At 42.7% G+C, this 23,758-nt stretch overlaps 2 protein-coding genes across 6 annotated transcripts in view; one reads left to right on the top strand and one right to left on the bottom strand.

Annotated features, from left to right (window-relative positions):
• The window catches only part of LOC105672112 (glutamine amidotransferase-like class 1 domain-containing protein 3, mitochondrial), a 159,940-nt gene that overhangs the window by 77,039 nt on the left and 59,143 nt on the right, over positions 1-23,758 (top strand). The gene's annotated exons all lie outside the window — the stretch shown is intronic.
• The window catches only part of kn (EBF transcription factor knot), a 75,331-nt gene that overhangs the window by 49,625 nt on the left and 1,948 nt on the right, over positions 1-23,758 (bottom strand). For all 5 annotated transcript variants that reach the window (XM_012367124.2, XM_012367125.2, XM_067353308.1 and 2 more), the window contains exons 2-6: positions 18,708-18,861; positions 14,458-14,521; positions 10,275-10,330; positions 3,267-3,340; positions 2,711-2,779 (exon numbers count right to left, since the gene is read on the bottom strand). In XM_012367124.2, coding sequence (XP_012222547.1) covers positions 2,711-2,779; positions 3,267-3,340; positions 10,275-10,330; positions 14,458-14,521; positions 18,708-18,861 — 417 coding nt within the window. The remainder of the gene's footprint in view (positions 1-2,710; positions 2,780-3,266; positions 3,341-10,274; positions 10,331-14,457; positions 14,522-18,707; positions 18,862-23,758) is intronic.

The following is a 23,758-nucleotide window of genomic DNA, read 5'->3' as shown; positions in this document are numbered from 1 at the left end:
CCGATGCCCGATTTTTTTCACGCGCCCTCCACCCCCTCCTCCCCCCCCCGGGGTTTTCGCGGGAGAGTTTCTGGATACCGGCAATTGGAGAAAGAGAGTGACACCGGAACGCGTGGGCGGAGGAGGTGGCGGAGGCGGGTGGATTTTCGTAATTATGAAACGCCGTTAGCCCCCGGGGATCCGTCAGTCGGCGGGGGAGCCCGTGGCGCTACCCGGCCACGACAATGCCATTTTAATTATGCATGTTAATTGGTTTCCGAGTCCGGTGTAATACCAGCTTCTCTAGGACTGCTCTCGCAATCCGCCTATCGTCGATCGATGCCATCACGATTCGATCGATCGATGGACTTGATTATATCAAACTGCTGTCCGCGTAGAGAAGGGAGTTAAAACCTCTGCAACTTTTATGAATCTGCATTTGTCGGTTGACAGAATATACGTGCGTAGCGAAGATGCATTTTGTAATTTTTCAAATCGGACTGATGTTGCTTAATGAAAGATGGGAATTGCAAAATATATAGGTGGACATAACACATTTATGGAAGTTCTTGCGTGAAACGAAAAGTATTTTATAAAAACAAGTAGCAAAAATTGTTATGAAAACTGTAAAAGAGATTTCAAGAGTCGCGGATTTATTATGAATCTGAAATATCACCCGTTTTCTAATTCGCGGCAAACGCATAACAGCGCAATCTATTACGTATCGAGCGGTAATACTGGTTTTAAAGGTGAAAGTTACGGTTGAATATTGCACCGAAAGTAGCGCAAAGGGATGACAAAATGATCACGCTTAGGAATACGGATGTATTGTTTTTCTCCTCAGTCAGGTATACCGAATTGATGGGGAACGCGTTGTACTTTCTACACAGCTGAGTGAGCATGTCACAATCGACCAGGACCGCCTCAATCAAAGTGGCATTGATACCCTTCGCCCACTCTCTCGATCAGGTCCTCGCGTTCTCCATTGTGGTTTTGTGCGAGACCGAAAATCTATTAGCCTTCCGACATATATATATATATATATATATATATATATATATATATATTTTCTCCGTGAACAACGCATACAAGTACATTACCTATATATCGAGCAAAAATAGTAGAAAGACGTTGTATGAATATATATGGATGTACATTTGCGTGTGAAAGTGTAGGAATAGAAATCAGTAATTAATGAAAAAACGTGATGTCGGAACCGTCATCTTTTTAATTCATATAATAACTTATCTAGTTTGCATAATTAATATATCATACGCATAAGTCATCATGTTTAACGTTGACGTTATATAAGGTTATTCCAATTAACAAATGGTGAAAACAGTTGTAGTAAAGATTTAATCCTGTAATTTTGCGGAAGTCGCTCATTTATTTTACTCTCGTTACGATCTACGTCCGCGAAACGAACTCGAGGGTGGCGTTCGCCACGACACGCGACCGCATCGCGGTTGCATTCACGTTACAACGCGGTTGTTACGACATTATTCGAGTGCGTGCGTGTCGTGTGCCGAACGAGCATTTTCAAAATTAATTCTTCTATCGTCTCACCGATCGGCCCAACCTACGAGATTGAATAATCTTTCAGAAGATAGCTATTGTTATTTTTTTCGCATTATATACCGAATCTCGCGCGCGCTATCATGCGTGAATCCAAACATTGTGACGTCGTGAGAATATTTTTCAAATCGTCAATTTATTTCGCTTCCAAATTCGAAGGAGCTCGCAGGGCTTGTTGCGTAAAAACTGCGTAGGAATAAAAAATTTACGCTCTTAATATTTATTATTCAATTTGATCTATCTTGCTATCAAGTATTAGTTTCTCGAGTATTGGCGAATAAAACACGACTGTCACATGGCATCGGAGTTAAACCCAACAGGTGCAGACGTCGGCAGACTCGAAGGCGCAGAAAAATAGTTACGCGCGAGCCTAGCGGGCTTTGCCTGTCGCCATCGTGTAACACATATCCTTTCGAATGCGGATGAAAGCTCGAAGCCGCCAGCGTATCGAAACCCCGAGAGTTGAGCACCTCTGAGCACAAGATGTCCTCCTGAAGACTATCTCGGCCCGAGTCCCGCGGGAAACCTCTTCCTTCCTGCCGTTCCTATCTCAGGACACTCTATAGCCTATTCAGATACCAGGCTCACCCTGCTACTCTCGTGTTAGCCACGCCACGGAAGAGAGACAGAGCGAGCGGACGAGAGAAAGAGAGAGCGGGCGAGTAGATGTATAAGGGGAATCTATGTTACCGTGGACGAGCGGCACCATGCGCAAGGTGGAGGACGTGTAAGTACGCCTGAGTATTCGAGTACTCTTCTATCCAGGCGACTCTGCCGCACCTCGTAGGAAACGTATTTTGCAAGCCTAAATGTCCTAGGAGCCTGGTCGCGACGGTATACGGGAAGGCTCTATCTTGTAGGGTCTCCTTCGAGAAGGAGTTATCTAGACTCTTATTTCGCAGATCGTTGAAAACGACGATAGCGTGAGCGACAGGCCGATATGAAAGAGTCGTTCGGTGTTTCTGTGAAATCGTCACTACCGTCGTTATGTTCGCCGTCGTTTAGTCGAGATTCCGCCGTATGTGCTTCGGTATCGTAAAACTCGATCGTTACATAATACACGCGAGATAAACGCGCACATTTAAGCAGATCACGGCGGTCGCGATACCCGGTTTCGCTCGGCAAAAGTCAGATAACACAGATAGATTCCACTCACCGGTCGATGATGACGGGATCGCTGGGCGTTTCGTTCCTATTGCCGCAGCTCTTTTTGTCGCAGCATCGACTGCAAGCAAAAAAAAATGTGTTTCGTCCTGTTTAGTCTTGCGGCGACTTATTTTCATAAGGCGAACAACATGAATAGAGGCTCTAGCGCAGTCAGAAGTTTCGAGGCCGCCTAAAAAATACCGAGGCCCTTGGGATTCGGGAAGTAGGTAGCGGAAACTAGTGGTAGTGCGCTCCCGAAGTCCCATGGGCCACAATGAGTCAGCCACCCCCGAAGAACGACTACATCCCCGTATGCCTCGTTACGTTTATACTATGCCATAAGGGTGGCTGCCTACGCAAAAGAGGGAGAGTTTTCTAAACGCAAATAACGTAAGTTGGACGTATGGAATAACTTCACATTGTAAAAAGTGTCAGCGAAAAGTTGTTTTGCAAATTAACTGGGAAATGATCGTAAAGATAAACGGACAATTTTAGAATTTATATGGTACGGGAAAGTAAATTTCTCGGTTATGAAAATGATAAAGGAATGGTATTTGCAAACGTACCTGCACATGACTTCATGCGTCAGCAGAACGCGGCACATTTCCGGATTCTTGTCTTGCCCCTCATACATGATTGCCTGTAACAGAAAAAATTGATATTCATCTCCAATTGCAACGAGTTATCGACGCTAGAGAGTCGCAAATAATTTTTAATTGACTGCACTTTTATGAATTATTCCCGTTTTTATTCAACTAACTTTGAAATATTGATACGATACACATTTTGTTTAAATTTTTCGCTCATTTTGTTCCTTATTTGTCGTACATAAGGAACCTTATTTTTCGCACACAAGGTTTTAGTTAGCAACTTTATTTTGAAGAAAAAGAAAGTGATAATTAGCGTGAACGTAGATTACGTTGGGGTAATCCAGTTCGGCGGATAATTCTACCATCGATGGGAAATATGTAACGTATTAAGCAAGCTCGTATGTGGATGCGAGTTGAGAAGGGACTACTTTCCCCGCAGGACTACTAAGCCATGGGCGGCGCAAGCAAATCCGTTAAGCCTCCTTCACGACCACGCGATTGATTTTTATTTAATGACAACACGTCGTTATCCTGTATTTGTGCACTTACCGATGGGGACCTTCGCGCGGATTAACCGTGGAATAACAAAGCGCGAATAGATAGGCTCGCTTTGATCTCACGTAAATAGCTTTCCGAAAAGGGGAAAAATAACGCATTTTTCAATTAAAAATTTTACTGTCGCTGAAATTGTCCATGTAAAATATAAATTTGCATATTGTATATTTACTTCAACGATAAAACATGCCGCTTACGTGCATTTGAATTCTTCACGGCACAAAGTCAGGATATTTCCATAACGATTGCATTAGTTCTGATTCTGATTTGAGAAATGAGTTATTTCCTCGAACATCTCTTTACAGCGTTGAGATCAAAGCGTTTGATGGAGCAAAACTTCAAAGAAAGAACGAGCGTGTACAATCGCATCGATTGTACGCGCGATTTCTACGCAATTTCGTGGCTTGCATAACGACCTGAATGGTTGGAGTTCAGGAGGAGCGATAAAATGTAAATATTGTGAAATACAGTGTCCCAGGGAATTCGTCGAGTTGACGGCGCCATCGTCGTGTTTGGCCGGTTAAACGTCGCTATACGACGGTAATGCTATCAGACACGACTTGGTTCCGGCGTGTAGGTGTGACTTCCAGAATGGCGTCAAATATTTATGCGGGCGAAATAACCGAATTGCAACGTAAACGAACCGCCGTGGCTGTATACATCGCGGTAGGTAAATCAGAGAGAGAGAGAGATCCGCCGTCGAAACGGAGACGTCAGGATGGAAAATAGAGAGGAGTAAGAATAAACATGGCGAAAAGGGGAAAAGGTTTGGGGGTATCGCGTACACGATGGAAGGGGAAAAGTACATGTTCTTGGTAAGAGCAAAGGAAGAAGTCATAGAGCGTTACGTGCTGTCTGGCTATTACGAGTCTTAATAGTAAAGAGACATGCAAACTTATTTGTACCAGGAATAATTAACATAAGTATGTACTTTGTACGTATTAACCTCTGTCGCGAGATAAGGTTGGCATTTACTTACACCTAGCCAATTAAGCTGTTTCTTTATAACATTGATGGTATTGTCTAAAATGTCGCTTTTTTTTTTTGAATCACTACTTTTTATTGTAATTGAAGGAACAACGGTGAACGCAATTCTTATGAATTGCTTTTTAAAATTAATATATTTTTATCTGTTGTTTAAAAGTAAAATAGCTTCTCGTTTATAAATATAATTTTCTTGCATTAAAATTCATAAAATAAAAACTTAAGACTTCTGTTACTGTATCGGTGATCCGAAATAAAGTTCGCACAAAATTTGCATAAAGATTACATCAACAAGTTATGATTCTAACATTAATAAACTTTGGGGATATAGAAGTTTAATTTTTACTAACAATCTTTGTTATTTAAGTAAAAATATAAAAGATTAACATAAAGAATCTTTCAAAATTATATCGTGCTTTAAATTTTACGCATCAATTTCTTTTCTTCCTCATTTTATGAAAAGTGAATTATGTATGTAAAAAAATTTCTAATAACAGCATTTCTCTGAATCGTTTTATATATTGGAGCAACGGTAAGAGCAGACTTTAATAATCCTTTCGTTGCTTTGAAAATCGTAAGCTAAACCGTCGAACTGCGGCCTCGCGGTTTCTAGCACAAAATTTAAACAATCATGGGATATAATTATCAACGGTATTACAAATACAGGGCGCGCAATAATTGTCGGTTAAACACGGCGGTCAGGTAGGTCGCGTAACGCGTGCGACGTGACATGCAATATTATTTGCTTAGCGACTGTTACCTGAGTTGGGACGGTTTTGTTTATTCTGTGTATACTTGCGATATGTGCGGACAATTTGTAAGCAATTACTTTTATCACACAATACTCTCCCGGGAGATTGCCCGTATGTTTTTATCATTATCGGAAATAATTGTAATGCTACGAACATTGGAATGAGCAAATGAAAAACCCACACGTTTATATTAGGACAAAACGAGGTGATGAATTAATGAATGAAAATTTTCATGAGCGACTGTGAAAGGTTTGAATCACCGCAGCGCTGTGCGCACTTCAGATTCGCACTTGCTGCACGCGTTAGTCCCAAAAGAAGCGCTACTGTCTTTCTTCTCTCGGTTCGTCGGATATCGCGGAGTTATGTCGCAGGATGTCTCAAGAGTGAGTGGCTGAAGTAGGCGAAGGGCGGTCGGAGAGAACGACGTCAAACGGAGGGTCCTGGGGGTGCGACCAGTCAACGCGATCCCCTCGGGGGCCTTTCTTCCGTTGCCTCCTGGTCCCACCAGGAGAATGTTTGGGCCCCCGCCGCAGTTTAATTCCCACGGGAATTACTTACTAAGGACTTATAGCGGTGAGTCCTTCGGAATGTTCGTTCATAATCATAATATTAACTTTTACTGAAATAAAATTTTTCAAAGCTGAAATCTCGCCAAATTTCTGCACATCAGTCTGTTGTGCAGAAGTGAAAGATTTTAGCGCGTATCTCCAAACATACTTGGAAATGATGAACTACATCACTCTGTGATCTTATCGATTTCATTGATCTCACAATAACCGGACAATGTTCGAAGTCGACGAAAACGTTATTGTCGATCTTACGTTTATTGTATAATCGAAATCAGCGAGCAACAGACTGGTATCGCTCGGTGAAAAAAGAATCGGCGTGTACAGTAATAAAACCGTAGCGTCGTTCTCTCGGAGCCCTCGAAGATGGCGGTGGTACGAGGAGAAAAGCAAGTAGTGAAGGGAGCAGATAAATTCGAAGATAGTCATTCAAATCTGCCGTAATGATTTCCATCCCGAATCGATTCCAAAAGTCCCCTGGGAATCCCCCTCTATATCGGCCGAGCAACTCCCGCGGCCTCTCACACATATGCCGAACAACATGCATACAGGGTTAACCCTCGCCCCCAGAAGAATGTCCACCGCCCTGAGGGGAGCGTCGGCCTCTCTTTCTCTCCTTATCTGCCCAGGATTAACTTATCTCGAACTTATTATTTCCTTAATCTATGGTTAAATACTCATATTTCAGCATTAGCTGCAGGCACTTTATGCCCGAGGCTGATTCGATAACTTAAGCTGTGGACTCACTAGCGTCACGTCGATTGTAAAGGAAAGAAATCCTCGATCAAACGATGCAAAGGAACGTCCGCCGTATAATTCGATTCCGAATACACGCACTCCGTTCTTGCAAACACCGACCACATCGACTTTGCGGTGAGAAAAGTACTGACGGCTGACCACCTCCAATGTTGGATAGAGTTTAAAAAAGCTTAGGTACAATTTCCTGTTGTTCATTCATTTAGAATAACGGGGCGCCGCGCAGTTCTCCGCTTCCTCCATACACACGTCCTGTAAATGCTTTTTTATCCCCGGAACTAATTACCATTTAGCATTTTTAATCCCGCGAAAAAGCGCATTCTGGCCCTCGTTCGTCCCCCTCTCGCCGGCCGGAAGTTCGTTCTCGAGCGCTTAAAAGCGTACGTTGTTGCGCCATTCAGCCACGCTGCACAAAACTCGTTTCTTTCTCGGGAAGCAGCTCGTATTTTTCTGGAAATTTCACCGAGGAACGCACGGTTCTCAACATCCGCTTTTTTCTCCCCCACTTCCCTTCTTGTTTCTTTCTCTCTTTCTTTCTCGTTCGTTTGCGTCTCGTTGCACAGGTACTTCGCTCGCTGAAATTCTAGGAAGCGAACGTTGATATAGATACCTACCTTGGCGAGAAGCGAAGAAATTGAGGAAAAGCTTAAGGGTCGGGGAGTTTCACCACGAGCTCAACAGCCGACTCGGTATAGCCAATTATTGCGGATTTATAACCGAGCACCTGATTCGTCTCGAGAAAAGTTGGCGCGTTTCCGAATCGCAATTTGCAAGCCGTAACTCGGCTTCGCCTGTGAGGAACTCGCTGGGAAAGTGGAACGAGTTTGCATACTTCACAAACTTTTCGATGTGAAAATAACGATGGCAATTCTAACAAGTATTTACTACTATATATTACATGCATATATTTTTGCGGATTAAATTACAAGTGCTTCTAAATTGAGAATATTAAATCGGAAACTTTTTGTTGCGTATATTATGCTGTGCGAAATTAAGTCACGATTTTTTTTTTATCTGACAAGAATTTATATATCAATAATAATCGATATATGTAAAATTTGTTATATTTTTAAGACATCATCAGAATTGTCAATATGCAAGAAATTTTAATTTTTTGATTCAGCGAGTTTGCAACGAGCGACACATACAGGCTCTAAAGCGGTTCTTTTATCTTCTACGTTTTAATCACGGATAAGCCCATTCGCGTTTGTCAATTTTCTAGAGTACAATGGACAGGGGGGGGGGGGGGGATACGTCGACCTGGATTTGCTAAACACTTCGCGCAAGTTGTTGCATGTAGCGGCGCACACCGACGCGACGAATATACATTGATTCTCCTGTCTGTATCTCTTCCTCTCGCTTTGGCAGGATGGCGGAGACGCGTTCAATCGAAGCTTTGATGTATAAATTGCAGCTTTCTCGTTTTCGATTCTTTCCTCGTCTGCCTTCCCCCTCTCACCCAACTTTCTACTCCCTTTACGAGCATGATTCCTCCATAGAACCGGGAAGGGTGTCTCGGCATCTATCTATCACTTCCGCTTTTCTCTTCCTCATGGACAATCGTTCTCGAACACTTTCAACCTCTTTTCTTTTTTCGTGTCCTCAATCTATTCCTTTTCTCCCTGATATAGCTTCTTCAAGTTAAGGAAAAGATTGCGTTATATATCTCATGTTTCTTTCGTAATTTATGCATATTATAAACGTTTTGTATATAGATGTTTTGCGTTTACAGTCAAGAGATATATCTTGCATCGTATTTTTCTTAATAACAATATTGTTTTTCTGTTTCCATAGAAATGTAGAAAATGTTTTTTATTTCAATTTTAAATGTGCGTCGATTACGTTAATAGCAATTAAAAAATTTTATTATACGTCACACAATAGCACGTTTTGAATATTTGTCTCGAAAAATGATGAAATAAAAGCAGACATTTTTACGAGTTAGTAAATAATTCGCTCTTGAAAGTAATGTCTGCACTCGATATCTTCTGTAATACATTTCTTACTTTGCCAATTGCTTCGAAAGATAATGCACATATCGATCTCTCTCCGTTCTAACTATTCAACCCTATGACATTCTGGATCCGATTAATAAAAGGAATGGATCGCGAATTGAGGACCGGTCTCTGCCGGTGCAAGGCCACCGCGGCTTAGTAATTTAATCAGCTAAAACTAACATCAGCTCTGTTTCCCCAACCCTCTTCGTCCTTCCTCCGCTACCTTCTTCTCCCTGCCGCCACCCTCTTCTTACCTCCGTAACCGACCAGCTCCAAGATGATTTAATTTGCTAAAATGGTGCACGTATCTATAGGAACTTGTTAGAAGCTCAGGTCACGACACGAAACAGAATAATTTCAAGAAATTTGTATTAATTTTGCATCGATACGATACAATTTATGATGTGTGAATTCCATTTAGGGATATATAATATCTTTGTTTAAATGTTTTAATATTTTGCAAACTGTTATTCTTTAGAAAGAATAAAGTTGCGATGTGTACCGAAAGATAATGCATACATTGCATTTTTTCAAGTTACGTTTAATTTAAGTGTTGAAATTGTCCATCTCACTTATTTTATCTACATGTTCACCCTAACTCTCTTGGCGCGGCTGTTTCTCTGCGTGTCATGACATTTCGCAGAGGTGCGAAACACACCTCTCACGAAGGTGTCGCAACCTAAAAAGTGCTCTGAACATAAAAGGACTTATCGCGTCCGTGATCACTGACCGTGTATTTGCGTTTGCACGAAGGTTGTGATCCTTCTTTACGCCTTATCGGCGCGTCGGGATCTACGGCCCTGGGTGCGGGATCACAACACGTGGTTCGCGGGCCGCGCGCAGAGTTCGCCACGTGGCGCAGATAACAGGATGGGACAGCCGCGCGCGGCGGTGCGCCTGCTTTCCCGGAGGGGTAAGAATCAACCCCCCGGAAAATTAAGTGCTTGTAGCCGAGATGATAACACCCCCGTTCACGTGCGCGCGTCGCTGCGACGATTTCGCACGAGCCCCGTCGCGTAAAAACGAGAGCGCAAAAGAGAGCGCAAGAGATTGTTTGAAAACGAGATAATTGCGTACGCTCTCTTGAATTGTTGTCTCATGTATATCAAACACATGCGTTGAGGAATTGAACTGGATATTGATATCCAGCAAAAATGAAAGAAATATCTTGATCCTCATGATATTTATGATTATCACGAGAAGTTATAAAAGATATTTAACAATAACATTTTATAAACTACGTATTAAGAAATATTTAAAGGAGCCACGATAAAAATATACATTGATTCTTTAAACGAGCAAAATATTCTTATACGATAAGTTATATAAAAAGCCTAACTTACAAATTTGAGACACAGAAGGATTTGTACTTACTTGTTTCGTCGCGGAGTCTATAAGTCTGACGTAGATATCTTGCACCTGCCTGACACCTGAAACAGATATGGAATAGCGAAATTAAATGAGATAAAGAACTTGCCATTTCTTAGCGACTATATACAGTTTATAAAATATTTACTCATTAGTCTGACCATTAAGGTAGCGCATCAAGATAATTGTTAGTAACATCGCTGCCTTCGCGTATTTCAATAAAAAGCGTCGCTGAACAAAAAAGCGTTTCGCGTAGGCATTTGAATGAAAGGAACACGACGAATACGGAAACGTGTTCAAATTCTGTTAAGCGCACTACCGCCGAAAAGATGTCTGAGAAAAAGTTGCACGATAAAGAATATTTAAAGTCGACAGCGATATAAAGCGGTTTGTTCTTCTCATTTGGCATGTATGCACAATCCTCCTTCTTCTTTAAATCGATCCTGATACCGCTTTGTAACGCCAAATACCGCGATATAACGAACCGAGATAGGAAGCAAAATGCACGTACACATAATGCATTAATTATCATTGCGTGCTTGTTCTTTCAAATTTGAATTCGAAGAATTCGACGACGTACGCACAGCGCGTTTTAAGATAAACGCGATTTCCAATTCGAGAAGATCAAACGATGCCTCGTCTCGATATGCCACGTATATGACGCAAGGGGAAATTAAACTGAAAAACATTTACGTTGGTAATTTTTTCTTTTGTAGTTATAGCTATAAAAGAAGAACAATTTACTTCACAGAGAATATGTTAAGAAAATTATATATTGAAACGTCATTATCGCGCGCTATCGCTATCGCAACTACAGTTTGCCGCGCACATTTCGGCGTTGCAAGTTTTCGAAACTGTTCCTTCCTTCCTGGGGGAGTACCGGGGTAATCCCGGGGTGTATTTCGGACAGACACCCCCGTGGCTTCCGGCTTCGCGTGCCCGGTAAGCCAAGTAATCCCGACATAAGACTCGCAGACCCGCCGGGCGCCCAGGTCTGGGCTCACGCCGCATAACGTTATTGCGGATTACGATACTCCGCTCGAAACTAGCTCACAAATTACCTCGAGAAACCGTCGCGGCTTTACCGGAAGTTACGTACGCAGTCGACCGGTTTACCGTATCCTTGGCCATGTCAGGATTTGCAAATACGGGTCGACGCTAAACTGACCGAATAACTGTTGCGAGCTTCCGCCCGAATATCTGGCTTTCTGTTACACGAGTTGTAATTGCTAATGATTCAACATAAAAGTGGGAAGCATTCTGTTCTTCCAAACATATATGTAGATTGTAATAAGATTGATATAAACTATTGATTGAAATATGGAAATCATGAAGAAATTATAACTTGCACGATATTTCTTAAAAATTTATGAATATATTCATTTTTGTCGATCATACAAATTTATGATTGAATGCAATTTTATTTTCAATTATGTTAGAGTAAAATATTGTCCAGTTTTTTAATCACAAAATAATAATAATTTTATACTAATTGATTACAAAATTTACGAAATATCTTCCATAATTAACTGTGTGCTTTAGCGTCGTTCACAAATCGTCTAATTCTTAGGAAACTGTAATGAATGTTAAAAGAAACTGCAGAAAAGAAGGATGATTCTTTTTTTTCCTAAACCGATTCATCCCGTATCGGTTAAGGGACGTGGAATGTAATTATGAACGCGCGGAATGCCGCGCGTCAACCTTATCGCCGACGGCGCGGCACTTCGCGATTCGAAGCGACGACGATAAAGGCAATCGGTGAAGAACGTGCTGAATAAGAAAGAAGACTCGCGTGCGATGTCCTGCTGAGCGGAGGCAAATAAGTCTAGATCAACCGGCATTAGCATAACTAGGCGACTGGGTTCGAAGGCGCGTAAAAAAGTAAAAAACGGTCAGGCGAAAAAGCGGACACCGTATCGTCCCGATCGGCGATCCTTGATCAGCGGCGCTTTTATTATGCACTGCGATATTCCGTCGAGTGTAGACTCATGTATTTTCGTCTCCGTCTCTATTCTGCCGAGCACGTTGCACGTATCCGCGTACCTTCCTTATCGCGCATATGCGCGACGACGCGGCTCGGAGAGCGCGCAAGAAAAGGGTGAACGATGTAGACAAGAAAAGAAGATAGGAAAGAGAAAGATGAGGAGGAAACGGAGCGAAGATGTAGTGGCAGCGAGCGATGACAAAAAGAAGTACAACCCTATATGGGCGAGAGCCCGTCGTAACTCGAACGGGAGGGAGCGCTCCTTATTTATTATTTAATTATAGATTTATTGCCTGGTTGAGAGCGCGATCGGTGACGACGCGACGACGGAACACACCTGATGTGGATCTGCTGGTATAACAGTGGACTCGAAGAGAGCGTGTTCGCGCTCCAATTTGTCTTCGGGGCATAACAGTCACGCGCGCGCAACGCGGTAAAGTTATTTCGCGCATGAAACTTTTACAAATGGCGATGCGACACGATAGTCCGATCTACGGCGCGTAAATCAGAGTTGCGCTAATGTGCCGATCGATTGTAAAGGACATGACTAGTACTCATGTACGACAACGTAGAAACTGCGTTACATCATTGCGTCCGATACTTTTTTCGAGCGTTCGAAGTTTCTTGTGATTAATGTAGTCACTGTATTTACATCCAAAATTCAATTGAATTATAAATTGACTCGATTTCTTTTGTTTTCATCGCGGTTATCACTTGATAAACTTTTATTTTTTATAATGACAAATTAATCAATTGAATTGCAAAGATATATAAATTAGGTGTTCTTCAATTTTGCCAAGAAATGCAGATTCACGTTTCATATAGAATCACCAAGAGATTTAAAAGTAGTGTATCCAATTGGTTTATAATCTACAATTTATTATATTGAAATGTTTCTTCAATTGTTCTCGTTTTGCCAGATGAATCTTTTTCATATTCGTTGATTAGAATTTCGAGCCGCCGACAAGACGCACGCACGATTGGTATCGTTCGCGAGAGAAAGCACGGATAAAATTGTACGACGATAAGGAAAGGGTCGCAACGTAGACGAGAGCATGCATTCTTTCGCAAAGTGGATGAATGCGCGAAACAGGAAACCGGTGACCGGAATACGGCAAAGGAAGTCGCGAGAGAGACGAAGAACTCGGTTGACGGTGCGCGAGGTGCGCGTTGGTATTCCTTAGTTTGCAATAGTTAGTCGCTTCTTGTTCGCGATGTTGGCGACACGTTTTAGTGTCCATAGATGGGAGCGCGGTCCCTCAGTCAAGCGAGCCAACGCAAAAATCTTGCATTGATTGATCGGGCTTCGGCAGCGCGGACGGGAGGAGGGCATCATGAGGCCGCAGGAAAAAAAGAAAGAGACGGAAAAGGCAGAGAAGAGGCAGAAGAAAGGTAGACGAGGGGTGATTTCGTGGCGACGGATAAGAACGAGGGATAAAGAGACGACTGTGGTTTGTTGACGTTACGTTGGCGTATATGGAGCGAAAAACTGTCGAGCTCGTGCATTGCGCCTCGCGGGCTTTTTAACGTGTTCATAATGCGAGCGCGTTTTTGAAAGTCTGCTGGCCGGACCACCTTCGAATCGTTCGCTTCTTCTACTTTCTTTCCGCCTCGTCCCCCGTTACTCCCCCTTCTTTCCGTCCGTTTGTGTGTGTGTGTGTGTGTGTGTGTGCGCGCGCGCGCACTTCTTCAAGACGGAAGCTGGACCCTTTTTGCGCGGCTGGGCCCCGGTGACGTAAAATATGTCTCTGTTGCGTGCGGACCTCGAAAGTCCCTGAGCTTTTTAGCGGCACTAAGAGACCGGGTGTCTGTGTGGAATGTCGATGGCCCGTCATCATCGCTGCGGATAGGGCTATTACCGTGCCCCACCAGCCGGCCCCTACGAATACGCGTTTACAGATCGATTCGAGACTACCCGGCTGTGACGCCTTTCCGCGTGAGTGTGATTTGGATATATATATATATATTCGTATCTGTGTATCTCATTTCACGCGTACGTAATTTTATCAAAAGTGGACACATTAATGTTTAACGCAAATACGCGGCGCGTTAGTTACTGAATAATCAAGTGCATGGAAAAACAAGTTACTGAATTGACTGCCATTTGTTGATGATTGAGATTAATATGCATGACGCTCAAGTAATCAATGGCTTATTTTCATTATTTTAATTCTAAGCAGAGAAGAAGAGATTGAATTTATTTACCATTGGAGTAGAGTAGATGTAGACTGTACTGAATGCCGTTGTTCGTTTTTTGGCCCTCGGACTCCTGTAAAAAGAAATGCAGCATTTACACATTTTTGATCGTAATGAATCATAATATGGAGTTTTGAAAAAGAATTCACCATATTTTTCAACTATGTAGAAAATTGAACGTGAAATCTACGGTAGCTATCGTTCGAACGCGGTCTCGCGCTCTTCGCGTTCTATTCTATTTTAATTAAGTGCACCGTGACGCAACGCCTGTGTGTGCCCGGCCTGCTCCACCTCACGCTAATTATTAATTTCTTGATGCGCCGGTAAGAGCCATGCCATTACGTATGGCGTGCGATGCATAATTATCATCCTGCCCCGTTGACGAGTCATGCGTGCATCGTGCCATATGCCGCGACCGCGGTAATGCATTTTCAACTACCTACCCCCGGAACATCATGGTCGGTGGTACACCCACGCCCCCTCCGCGCCGCGACCACGACTTTTAGTCGTGCATACGACCTTTCGACTCGAGGATAAACGTTGGGAGTGCGATCGATTCTACGTTAAATTAACGTAATTACGCGGGTAGATGTGTGGCGAAACTCCGTTGGCTCGCTTTCTTCTTCCACTGCAGACAATTATCGATAATTTTTCCAGAAGGAAAAGCAACTTTTTCATCAAGTTGATATAATTTTTGCAAGAAATTAATTAATATAATACAAGCCGTGCTTGATTATATAGTCGAGTGCGCTTCGACAGATGTTATGACAGAACAAAGATTCTTGGTATAAGATTATACTCAACCGAATTAATTATCTCAAAGAAAATAAATTCCAATTAGCTAATTGCGAATAGCAATGTTAATAAAGAATATCAATTTTTTTATATTATTCTTTAGTATTAATAGAGAACTTGTCACTGTAAAATTGATAAAATATAAAAAGAATTTATTGTTTATTTCGTCACGGACAATTATATTTTTGAGATCTTTTATATTTCAAATCCGACTGTCTTATGCGTTCCATTACGAGTACGAGTTCCGCAGCAGATATCGAGATTATAGCTTATCAGCTTAAGCACGGGGATAGTCGACGCGAATAAGAAAACCGCATAAACCAATCGCAAGATTTCTCGACGAATGAACGGTGATCATTTTTCTAACGAAATAACTCTCTCCACCCACATCCGCGCTTGCTTCATCGGATAATCGGTCCTACCTCGCCGATCGGCGCGTCCGACCGGCGTCGTCTTTCTCTCCTTTTTTTTTTTCCATCGCGAGCGCGCACGGTCCGAGTGCACGCATTAAGCTCTTTCCTGTCGTCGGCGTTCGTCGCGACCATTAATCTCTAAATTCGTCCGGCGTACGACGAACGTTAATCAGATATATACGCGGATAGGTCGAGCTACTCTCTCCTCGTCTGCTGACTACTTTTTAATTAAACACGAACAAAAAGCGGACAGAACGGGGAGATAGGTATTTACCTAGAGTGTCTATTTCCGGGAGCGATGCGTGCAAGCGTCGTAATCATTGCGCTGTATCGAAAATTAGTTGAACTCAATCCACGTGGTTTACTATTGCCGTCTATGATAAAAGTGATTGTTTTAATACCACTTGCGCACCAATTCTACGCGCCAGTTTCGTATACTTTTGATTGTTGACTTTCACGGTTGATAAGAATGAAAAAAATATGTTATCGAAGTCTATGCGTAAGCTGTAGAAATTAATCTAGTACTCCGAAAAAGAAGATAAATTAATTGCTGCGCCATAAATACACTCAATTCCGATTAAGACCAAAGCAATAGGCTGGAGGAGGTGCGTGGACCGAGGTACAAACGGTACTCGGCACGAGGTTGATGCATGTCCGCGGTGCATGACCCTAATTAATAGGGAGGCCACGCGATGCAACTGTTCCGACAGCGTGAATTATGCACGTATTATAAGGTCAGGGTAGGAGGGGAGAGAGGAATGAGAGAGCACGAGCGGAACGTTATAGATTCACGAAAAGGTGAAGCGACAGACGCTGAAAAGGTAAACGCCAAGTGAGAGCGGCCTTCTGACTAATACTCATTCGCGATGCGAATAATTAACCGAGCGTTCGCGCCGTTACACGCGAAACTTTGTGTAGCCGAACTTTCACCGATGTTGAATTAAACTGAATTCAAAATTTGTGTTGCGTTAAATATGATAAAACCGAAATGTGTCGCGTCGTTAACTCGATTGCAAGAAAATTGGCAGCGGGAATCGCAAAAAGTGTACGTAAAATTTTGGTCTAACGTTAAAAAGTGAAATGTTGAAAGGACATTAAATGTGTTTTTTCATACGCGTGGTAGGTCGATGGCGCGATCGATTCCACTCGGGTACGGCAAGCTTCGCAACTTTTCGAATCGCAAATCACGACTCACGCCTCGTTACGTTCTTAAATCCACGATCTTACATCTCTCGCAACGCGATCTAACTATACGCCTCCCTGTCGAATTAGCCGACGATTTATGGCAGATGGATTTATTAGGGGGTGTACCTCGTTACCCCGGGGCATAGAGGGAGAGAAAGAGGGAGGCAGAGGACGCGAGCGGGACAGAGGGACTTCCGACAGAGCATCGTCGTTATACGTACGGGATTCGCCAGAATTCCAGAGGTTACGGCCGGGATTACGTTTCGATAATTTATACGCGCGTGGACCTTGGCTCGTCCTCGTGCCCGTGCATCTGGATTTCCCTCGGTTGTTTGGTGTATCGTGCGCGCTTTGCGCTACGTGCATACGTATCGTAAATCCGATCGATCGATTCTCGATGTAACGCTATAAACCGCACAGCACATTACACTCTGCTTCTTCTGCGTGTAAATACCAGAGATGCGTATACCTTGTGCAAATCCGCACCCGGTCGTTTGTCTCTCTCAACGTAACGATTTCTCTTACGCAAGAATGGACGGCGCGTAGCACGCCGGCAGTTAACTTCTCCTTAAAGAGCTAGACTAATTGACCAATAGAAAGTGGAGCTCTAACGATGACTGAGCGCTGACAATCGCGTCCCGTTTGGGAGAAATCTTTCGGGGCCGCGTTCGTTCGATAACTTCACAAGCGGAACTTGGATTCGCAGCTGTCGATGATTTTTAACGAGTTGTCGCGTTTATTGCCAATTTGATAAGTATAATGAGATTATTCAGCGGTTGTCACTGTCCAATTTCTATATACATATATAATAGAATCATTTCTGATTGTTCAAATAGAAAAATTTATAATTATTCAAATGCAATCTCTATAATAGCATTGTTTCTTGCTTGAGTCGTCTTTATGATCGGCGACTTAGCTGTGATATCCAGATAACGAAATTGAACGTAAAAAATAACTCCGTCGCGTTTCATAGCCGTGAAGTGAAAAGCCTTTAAAAGCGTATGAGCAAAGGGCATACGCATATCGTATCGCGCGATAAAATGTATAAGCATACGACAGAATTCATCGTTATAAAATTAATGCTATATAATTAATTGCCAACCGTATTGTCAGCAATTACGGTAATTTCTCGCCGAGGCCGATATTTCGCGCGCGCACGCGCACGTGAGCGCCCGGCTAATAAAACGTCCGACTGAGCGTAATCTCCGATCGAAGGCGGGTGGAAAGGTACTCGAAGAGTGCTCTTTATTATTCGTAGGTCATTCGCTTCGCGTGACCATCCCTCGCGATCCTGCATCGCGCGCGCGTCCATTTCTCACGCGGCCGATGGATTTTCACCTGACTAATTGTCGGAAAAGAGACGTCTCGGTGTGGATTCTACGGACCATCGATACCGCGCGTACCGCGCGTACACGCGTAGGCGTTGCTGTTTAATATTTGACGCCGGCCTCGATGGAAACGGCAATTATCGAGATAAGCGCGCGCTCGCACGATATTCCCCGGCGTCATAAAGGGCCTCCTCTCCTTTTTTCCATCCGGCCTCCCGGGAGAGCGGCGGTTAGCGCGAAGCATTGAAATTCCGAACTTATCACCCGCTATCGTCGCTCATTTCCACCGGTGCTCACAAACTCGCCGGCGCTCGTTCGCCGCGATCCTTTATCGTCGCGTGCGCGCGCGCGCGCGCGCACGAAAGAAAAATGTCCCGACGCGATCGGGTTTCCGAAGCTTTCGCGTGCGAATCATTTTTTTGCGCCGTTACGATTTAGGACAGTAACTTGCACCGCGATTATCGCATCGACGGATCAATCGGCCCGACAGTGGAAGTTTTAAGGACGGCGCGTGGAACGTAATAGCGGGAACCATTACCTGATCCTTCTCGACGAAGCCCATGAACGACGTCCTCTCAATCTCGATCGGTTGGCCATGTCGATCGTAAAGGGCGATTACGAAATGGAAAAAATTGCTCTTCCTCAGATTACTCGGCGGTTGTTTCTCGAAGTGCGCGCGGCCCACGCCAACCCTGCAATTATTTAGAGGCAACATTTTACAATCGTCCATTTTGAAATGTGTTTTTCATACTATAATATTCATAATATAAATGTGTAGCGATATTTGTTATTGCATATGTACACCCAACTGTCTGTGACTTGGCGACTCTTTTAAACGAATCAATTTATATTAATATAAAGATAATGCTAATTTTTATTCGAACAAGCGCGAATAATTCTTGAATTTTGATTTAAAATTTAAAATTGAGTGGAACTTTAAGCGATATTCTCCGTCGCAGAGTCAAAGAGGTGTATCAATCCCGTCCTTGGATGCAATAAGAATGCCCAAACCGGCAGAGAGGAAAGACAAACGAGGTCGACGGTGGGGAAGCGCGCAGGTGGCCTCGACGCCTTAAAATCCCATTAAGGTCTCATGTGCCGAGATTAGGCCAGCGGACTCCAATGCCATCTTTGAGTAATGGCACAGAAAGACCCCTTTTCGAGTAGGTTGCTTCGCGTAGCCCGCATGCGGATATCAAGCTCGGATTGATCTCGTAAAATTCGAGCGTGTTTATTACCATTTTGTTACTTCTTCGTGTCACCGGCGTTAATAATCAACACTCAATAGTTATTACATTATTACATTATTAGAATTTTATTATATTCTAAAACTCTCTTTATTTTATTCTTGTCTTTTTTTTCGCAATAATATAGCATAATACAAACTTCAACAAATTTCTTAAAGTTCTCAAAGTTCCAAAGACAAATCTCTGTCAATCGGCAATAAATATAATTGCTGCCGCTTAAAGAATTTTTGACTTTGCGATAGAACGTGTATTCGTCGGCAATCAGTCGGCAGTTAAAAATCACCGCCGAGAAATCGCATTATCGGCGCCGGTCTGTGTGATCGTGCCGTCGCGAAACGATAAAACCATCGCACGAATGTACAGAGCTGCGCGCACGGCCATCAGGGCGGACCCTCGGAGCGGAAAACTGAATCGACTGGACCGAAAATGAATAGCGGCAGTTTTGCAGCACATTTGCGAAATAAATGATGGTATCGGCGGTGCGTTTGTCACGCCAGGTGGTGGGATGCCGAGCCGCCGGCAGGTAGAGGGAGGACGCGCGAGGGGACGTTGAGGGGTCGGTTGCAAGGGGTTGCAACGCTGGCTTTCGGGAAACGGCGGATCGCGGCGGAGGACCGAGGGGTGGATGCGTTGGGAGAGGAAGGGGAGTGATGTACTGCCCGTGTCGATAATTATCGGTGGCTGATTAACCGGCCGCCGGTTCGCGCCCCATAACTCTCGACGTCCGATTATTTTGCCCCGTTTGCCATGCACCAATTCCTATATAACGTGTAGGCACGTCCTGCCGCACCGTTATATTATCACCCGCATTGCTACACACCACCACACCTTTTGAAGCAACTATCGAGGATTGCGGAAAACCACGCGCATACGCGTGCAGTTCGTATCGCTAATATGACAATAATGCGCATGCGATTATCCGTGTGTGCGAACTCACCTCATAAATTAGTAGGAAGAAATTGGTTTCTAAGTTTAAATAAATTTTTTCAACATCGCGTTTGAGTGCCACGCGCTTTCTCTCTTTTCTTCCTTTCTTTTTCTCTCTTCTAACATCATAAATCTATTTCAAAATTCAAACTTTTATGGCTACATTATATTGTAATATAATACAAAATAAAAAATAGTATACGCTGTGTATAATCGAAATATTTTTGAACGAAATTTACCACTTATAAAGTATTACACCGACTAATTTTTAAAATAGTTATTTGTTTAATCAGATATACTATAGATCGTATTGATATCGCAACAGTAAAATTTTAAAATTTATAACGTAGATGCAATTTGTTGATCTTTAATTAAATTAATTAAATATTTCCAAGAAAAGCGATATGTAAAACGTAGCATGATGCAGTTCGCCAATTATTTCATAATTTATCGGGTTTTTTTAATATTCATCTTTTAAACGACTACTTTCTGTGCCGCTTCTTGTTTACAGTGTCGCATAAATACTTAAACGCTTGCGTTATATCGCACAAATATATGCGGATAACGTGCGTTTTATGCGCTTATGCCGCCGCGTGTGTTGCTCGGCCTACCAACCGACGCCGAGGTGATAATTACGGCTCCATTCGCGTTTACTGTATTTGTGCGTGCAATTTACCACGCGTGCGCTTTCGGCTCGCAGATAACGCCGCTCGTTCCAGCACCTGCGAATCATTCGACCCTCCCCGCCGTTATTCCACCGCGTGATTATTCTTTCGCGTCGGTTAAAGTGCCCGTGCAATTCGATTTGCAGATTCCGATCGACCAACGGTGATATCCTAAAGCGCGACGCATATTCAAATACGCAAATGAAGATGTGGGACGCCATAACTCGACTCTTAACAGCGTGTTCTCGATCGCGAGAGGAATCGCAAGACCGGTACGAGGCCGGTCACGAGTATCGCGCGATTATACGTGTACCGGCGAATAAAAGCGGCGGCATCGCGCGGTTTACGAACCGTGCGGGCATGAAGTTATGAAGAGAATTGCGCTTTATATCGCGTTAGAGGAAATTGCGACGGAGCTTTTTCATTCCCGCGAAATCTGCGGAATCACCGCGCGTACACGGTAACGACGTAATCGACATTTAAACGATGACGGAGCGCAATCTCCGAAGTCTCGCGCTCGGCGAGGAACCGGCGGATTTGCCGGATAGCCGATCGATGCTGCTTATACTTCATACACGTGACGCGACCTATGCTATTTGCGCGCCATGCATTATGTACGAAATATGTGGATAATACAAACCCACCGATATGGTTACGAATTCGCGGATAAAGCAATCGTAGAGAATTACGATAAATCCGCGGGTAATACGCGGCGTTAGTTATTGCGAGTTGCTCGAAGCGTACTCTGTTTACGCTCGCGCCCAACACGATTCATAATGCGCGCGGAGATAATGAGCAATTTGTAATATATCCGAATGTAATTTGCTACCGGCGCGCGTTACTGCGAGAGCGTTGTTCAATTTAGCGTTGTGTTTCACCGTAGCTTCTACCGCATAAAAATCTATTAGTTATTAACACCCTACGGAGCGCATGTATATTTTACAAACACTCCGCATGAGAATCCTCGTAATAATAAATAATTTTGCCATGTTTTAATTAAGTTAAAATAATTATATATTATATCAAAGCATGTGAATCATTAAAATACGTTAAACATTTGATATTTTGATTTATAATTGTCTTTAAATTATTAACTTTAATTAAAAATTTTATAAAGGAAGCATTTTGAATCAGTTCTTACTGCAATACGCAGTATGCAATAGTACGATTCGTGCGTATGTGCATTGCAATGTGCCTATGTTGAGATTTGTCAGAGCAACTATTTTGAAGATTGATTGCAATTTTTGCTCCCACTCGTTCTTCTTCCTTTCTCTCTGATTCATACGAGAAGCCATCGTTTTACCGCCGCGCGACAGTCCCTTCAGTTGTGTGCGGTGGTTTACTGCTTCATTAGGTGGATAACTTTTTTACGGGTTTTTAAAAAGCGTGAGAGTTTATGCCTGTTTTTCGCGAGTTTTAAAACAGTTTCGCAGACCTCCTCCCAAAGTTGATCTCGGTGTAACGCAGTTGTGTGGTACAACCGTTTCTCGTAGCAGGAAACGAAACTTTCCAGTTTGAGTTTCCGTGAAGGCGAAAGTTGACGCTTAACATTTTGTGACTCTTAAACTCCTGTAAGGCAATTATCTGAAACTGCCGCAACATTGATTTAGTTAAGTTTAACAAAAAGAAAATCCATGCTGCGAAATTTAACACTCAATTTAGGTATCTCACAATAATTGAATCACTTACGATTGCTTCTTTCATCGATAATCATGTTTCGATCTGTAATAATATTTAATTTATGTAAATATAAATTTTTTCGGATTTTTTATTTTTCAATTTTAGTTATTCTAAAGCAAAATTTACATTATAATTTACGTTCAATGAGATTTTTAAGTGATAAATGCAGTTTCATTTTCGATCAAAAAAATAATACAGTACGCGAACAGCTTTAATAAAAATTTTCACGCTCTGGGTTTGCGGGTCAAAATGTTTGTCTTTCTTTCGCAGAGAGGCTAGCTCGGATAGCCCGAAGGAATAACCATTGGATGAACGAGAGAGAAAGTACGGGGAAAGCTCGGGACAAGGCGATGAACAAAAGGCGCTAAAATTCTCAATTACATTAACTCAATTCCGGTCGGTCTCCGTGTCACGGTACTTGGAGGAAGGGATTAGTTAAGAGAACCGCTATTGGATTAGCGAATCCGCCGGCTCACCCGGTTTACCTTCCCGAGTCGTCGTAGGTATCTTCGTCGTTTGCACGTCGTACAAATCCCTTAAGCGAAGCTGCAATAAAGCACGGTTTATCGTTCGTCAAACGCAGGAACGTGTGCCACCGCACGCTTTCAAATGGTATGCTCGTGAAGATAAAGCGGGCGTTTGTTTTCTTCGTATACCGCTTGACGATGAAAAACGGTCATTGTTGTCAGCTGTCAAATATTGTCATCTGAATGTTGAATGCGGAATGCGAATGTGAAATGCGATGGTAGTTTTGTGATAGAAGAAACTCAATGGTGAAAGAAAATCTGAAAATGATGCAAAAGAAAATGCTGAACCATGAATAAATCGTATTTAATCGGTTTTATGTTAGGACCTAAAGAAATACATACATATTTTATTGTATGAATAGAGATTTTAGTTTTCACCAAATTCTGGACAATAAAAGTATTTTCATTTTACATATTTTAAAAATTTAGCTAACAAGTTTGAAATGCAAGGCTTTAGATTTAATCTGTCAATATAATTTAGGATATGAATTTTACTATATGAATTTTTTGGATACGAAATTTTTCTGTTGAAGATAAAATAAT

This window comes from Linepithema humile, chromosome 4, assembly GCF_040581485.1.
Source record: "Linepithema humile isolate Giens D197 chromosome 4, Lhum_UNIL_v1.0, whole genome shotgun sequence".
NCBI classification, from domain to species: domain Eukaryota; kingdom Metazoa; phylum Arthropoda; class Insecta; order Hymenoptera; family Formicidae; genus Linepithema; species Linepithema humile.
This window is presented reverse-complemented; position numbering and strand designations above follow the sequence as displayed.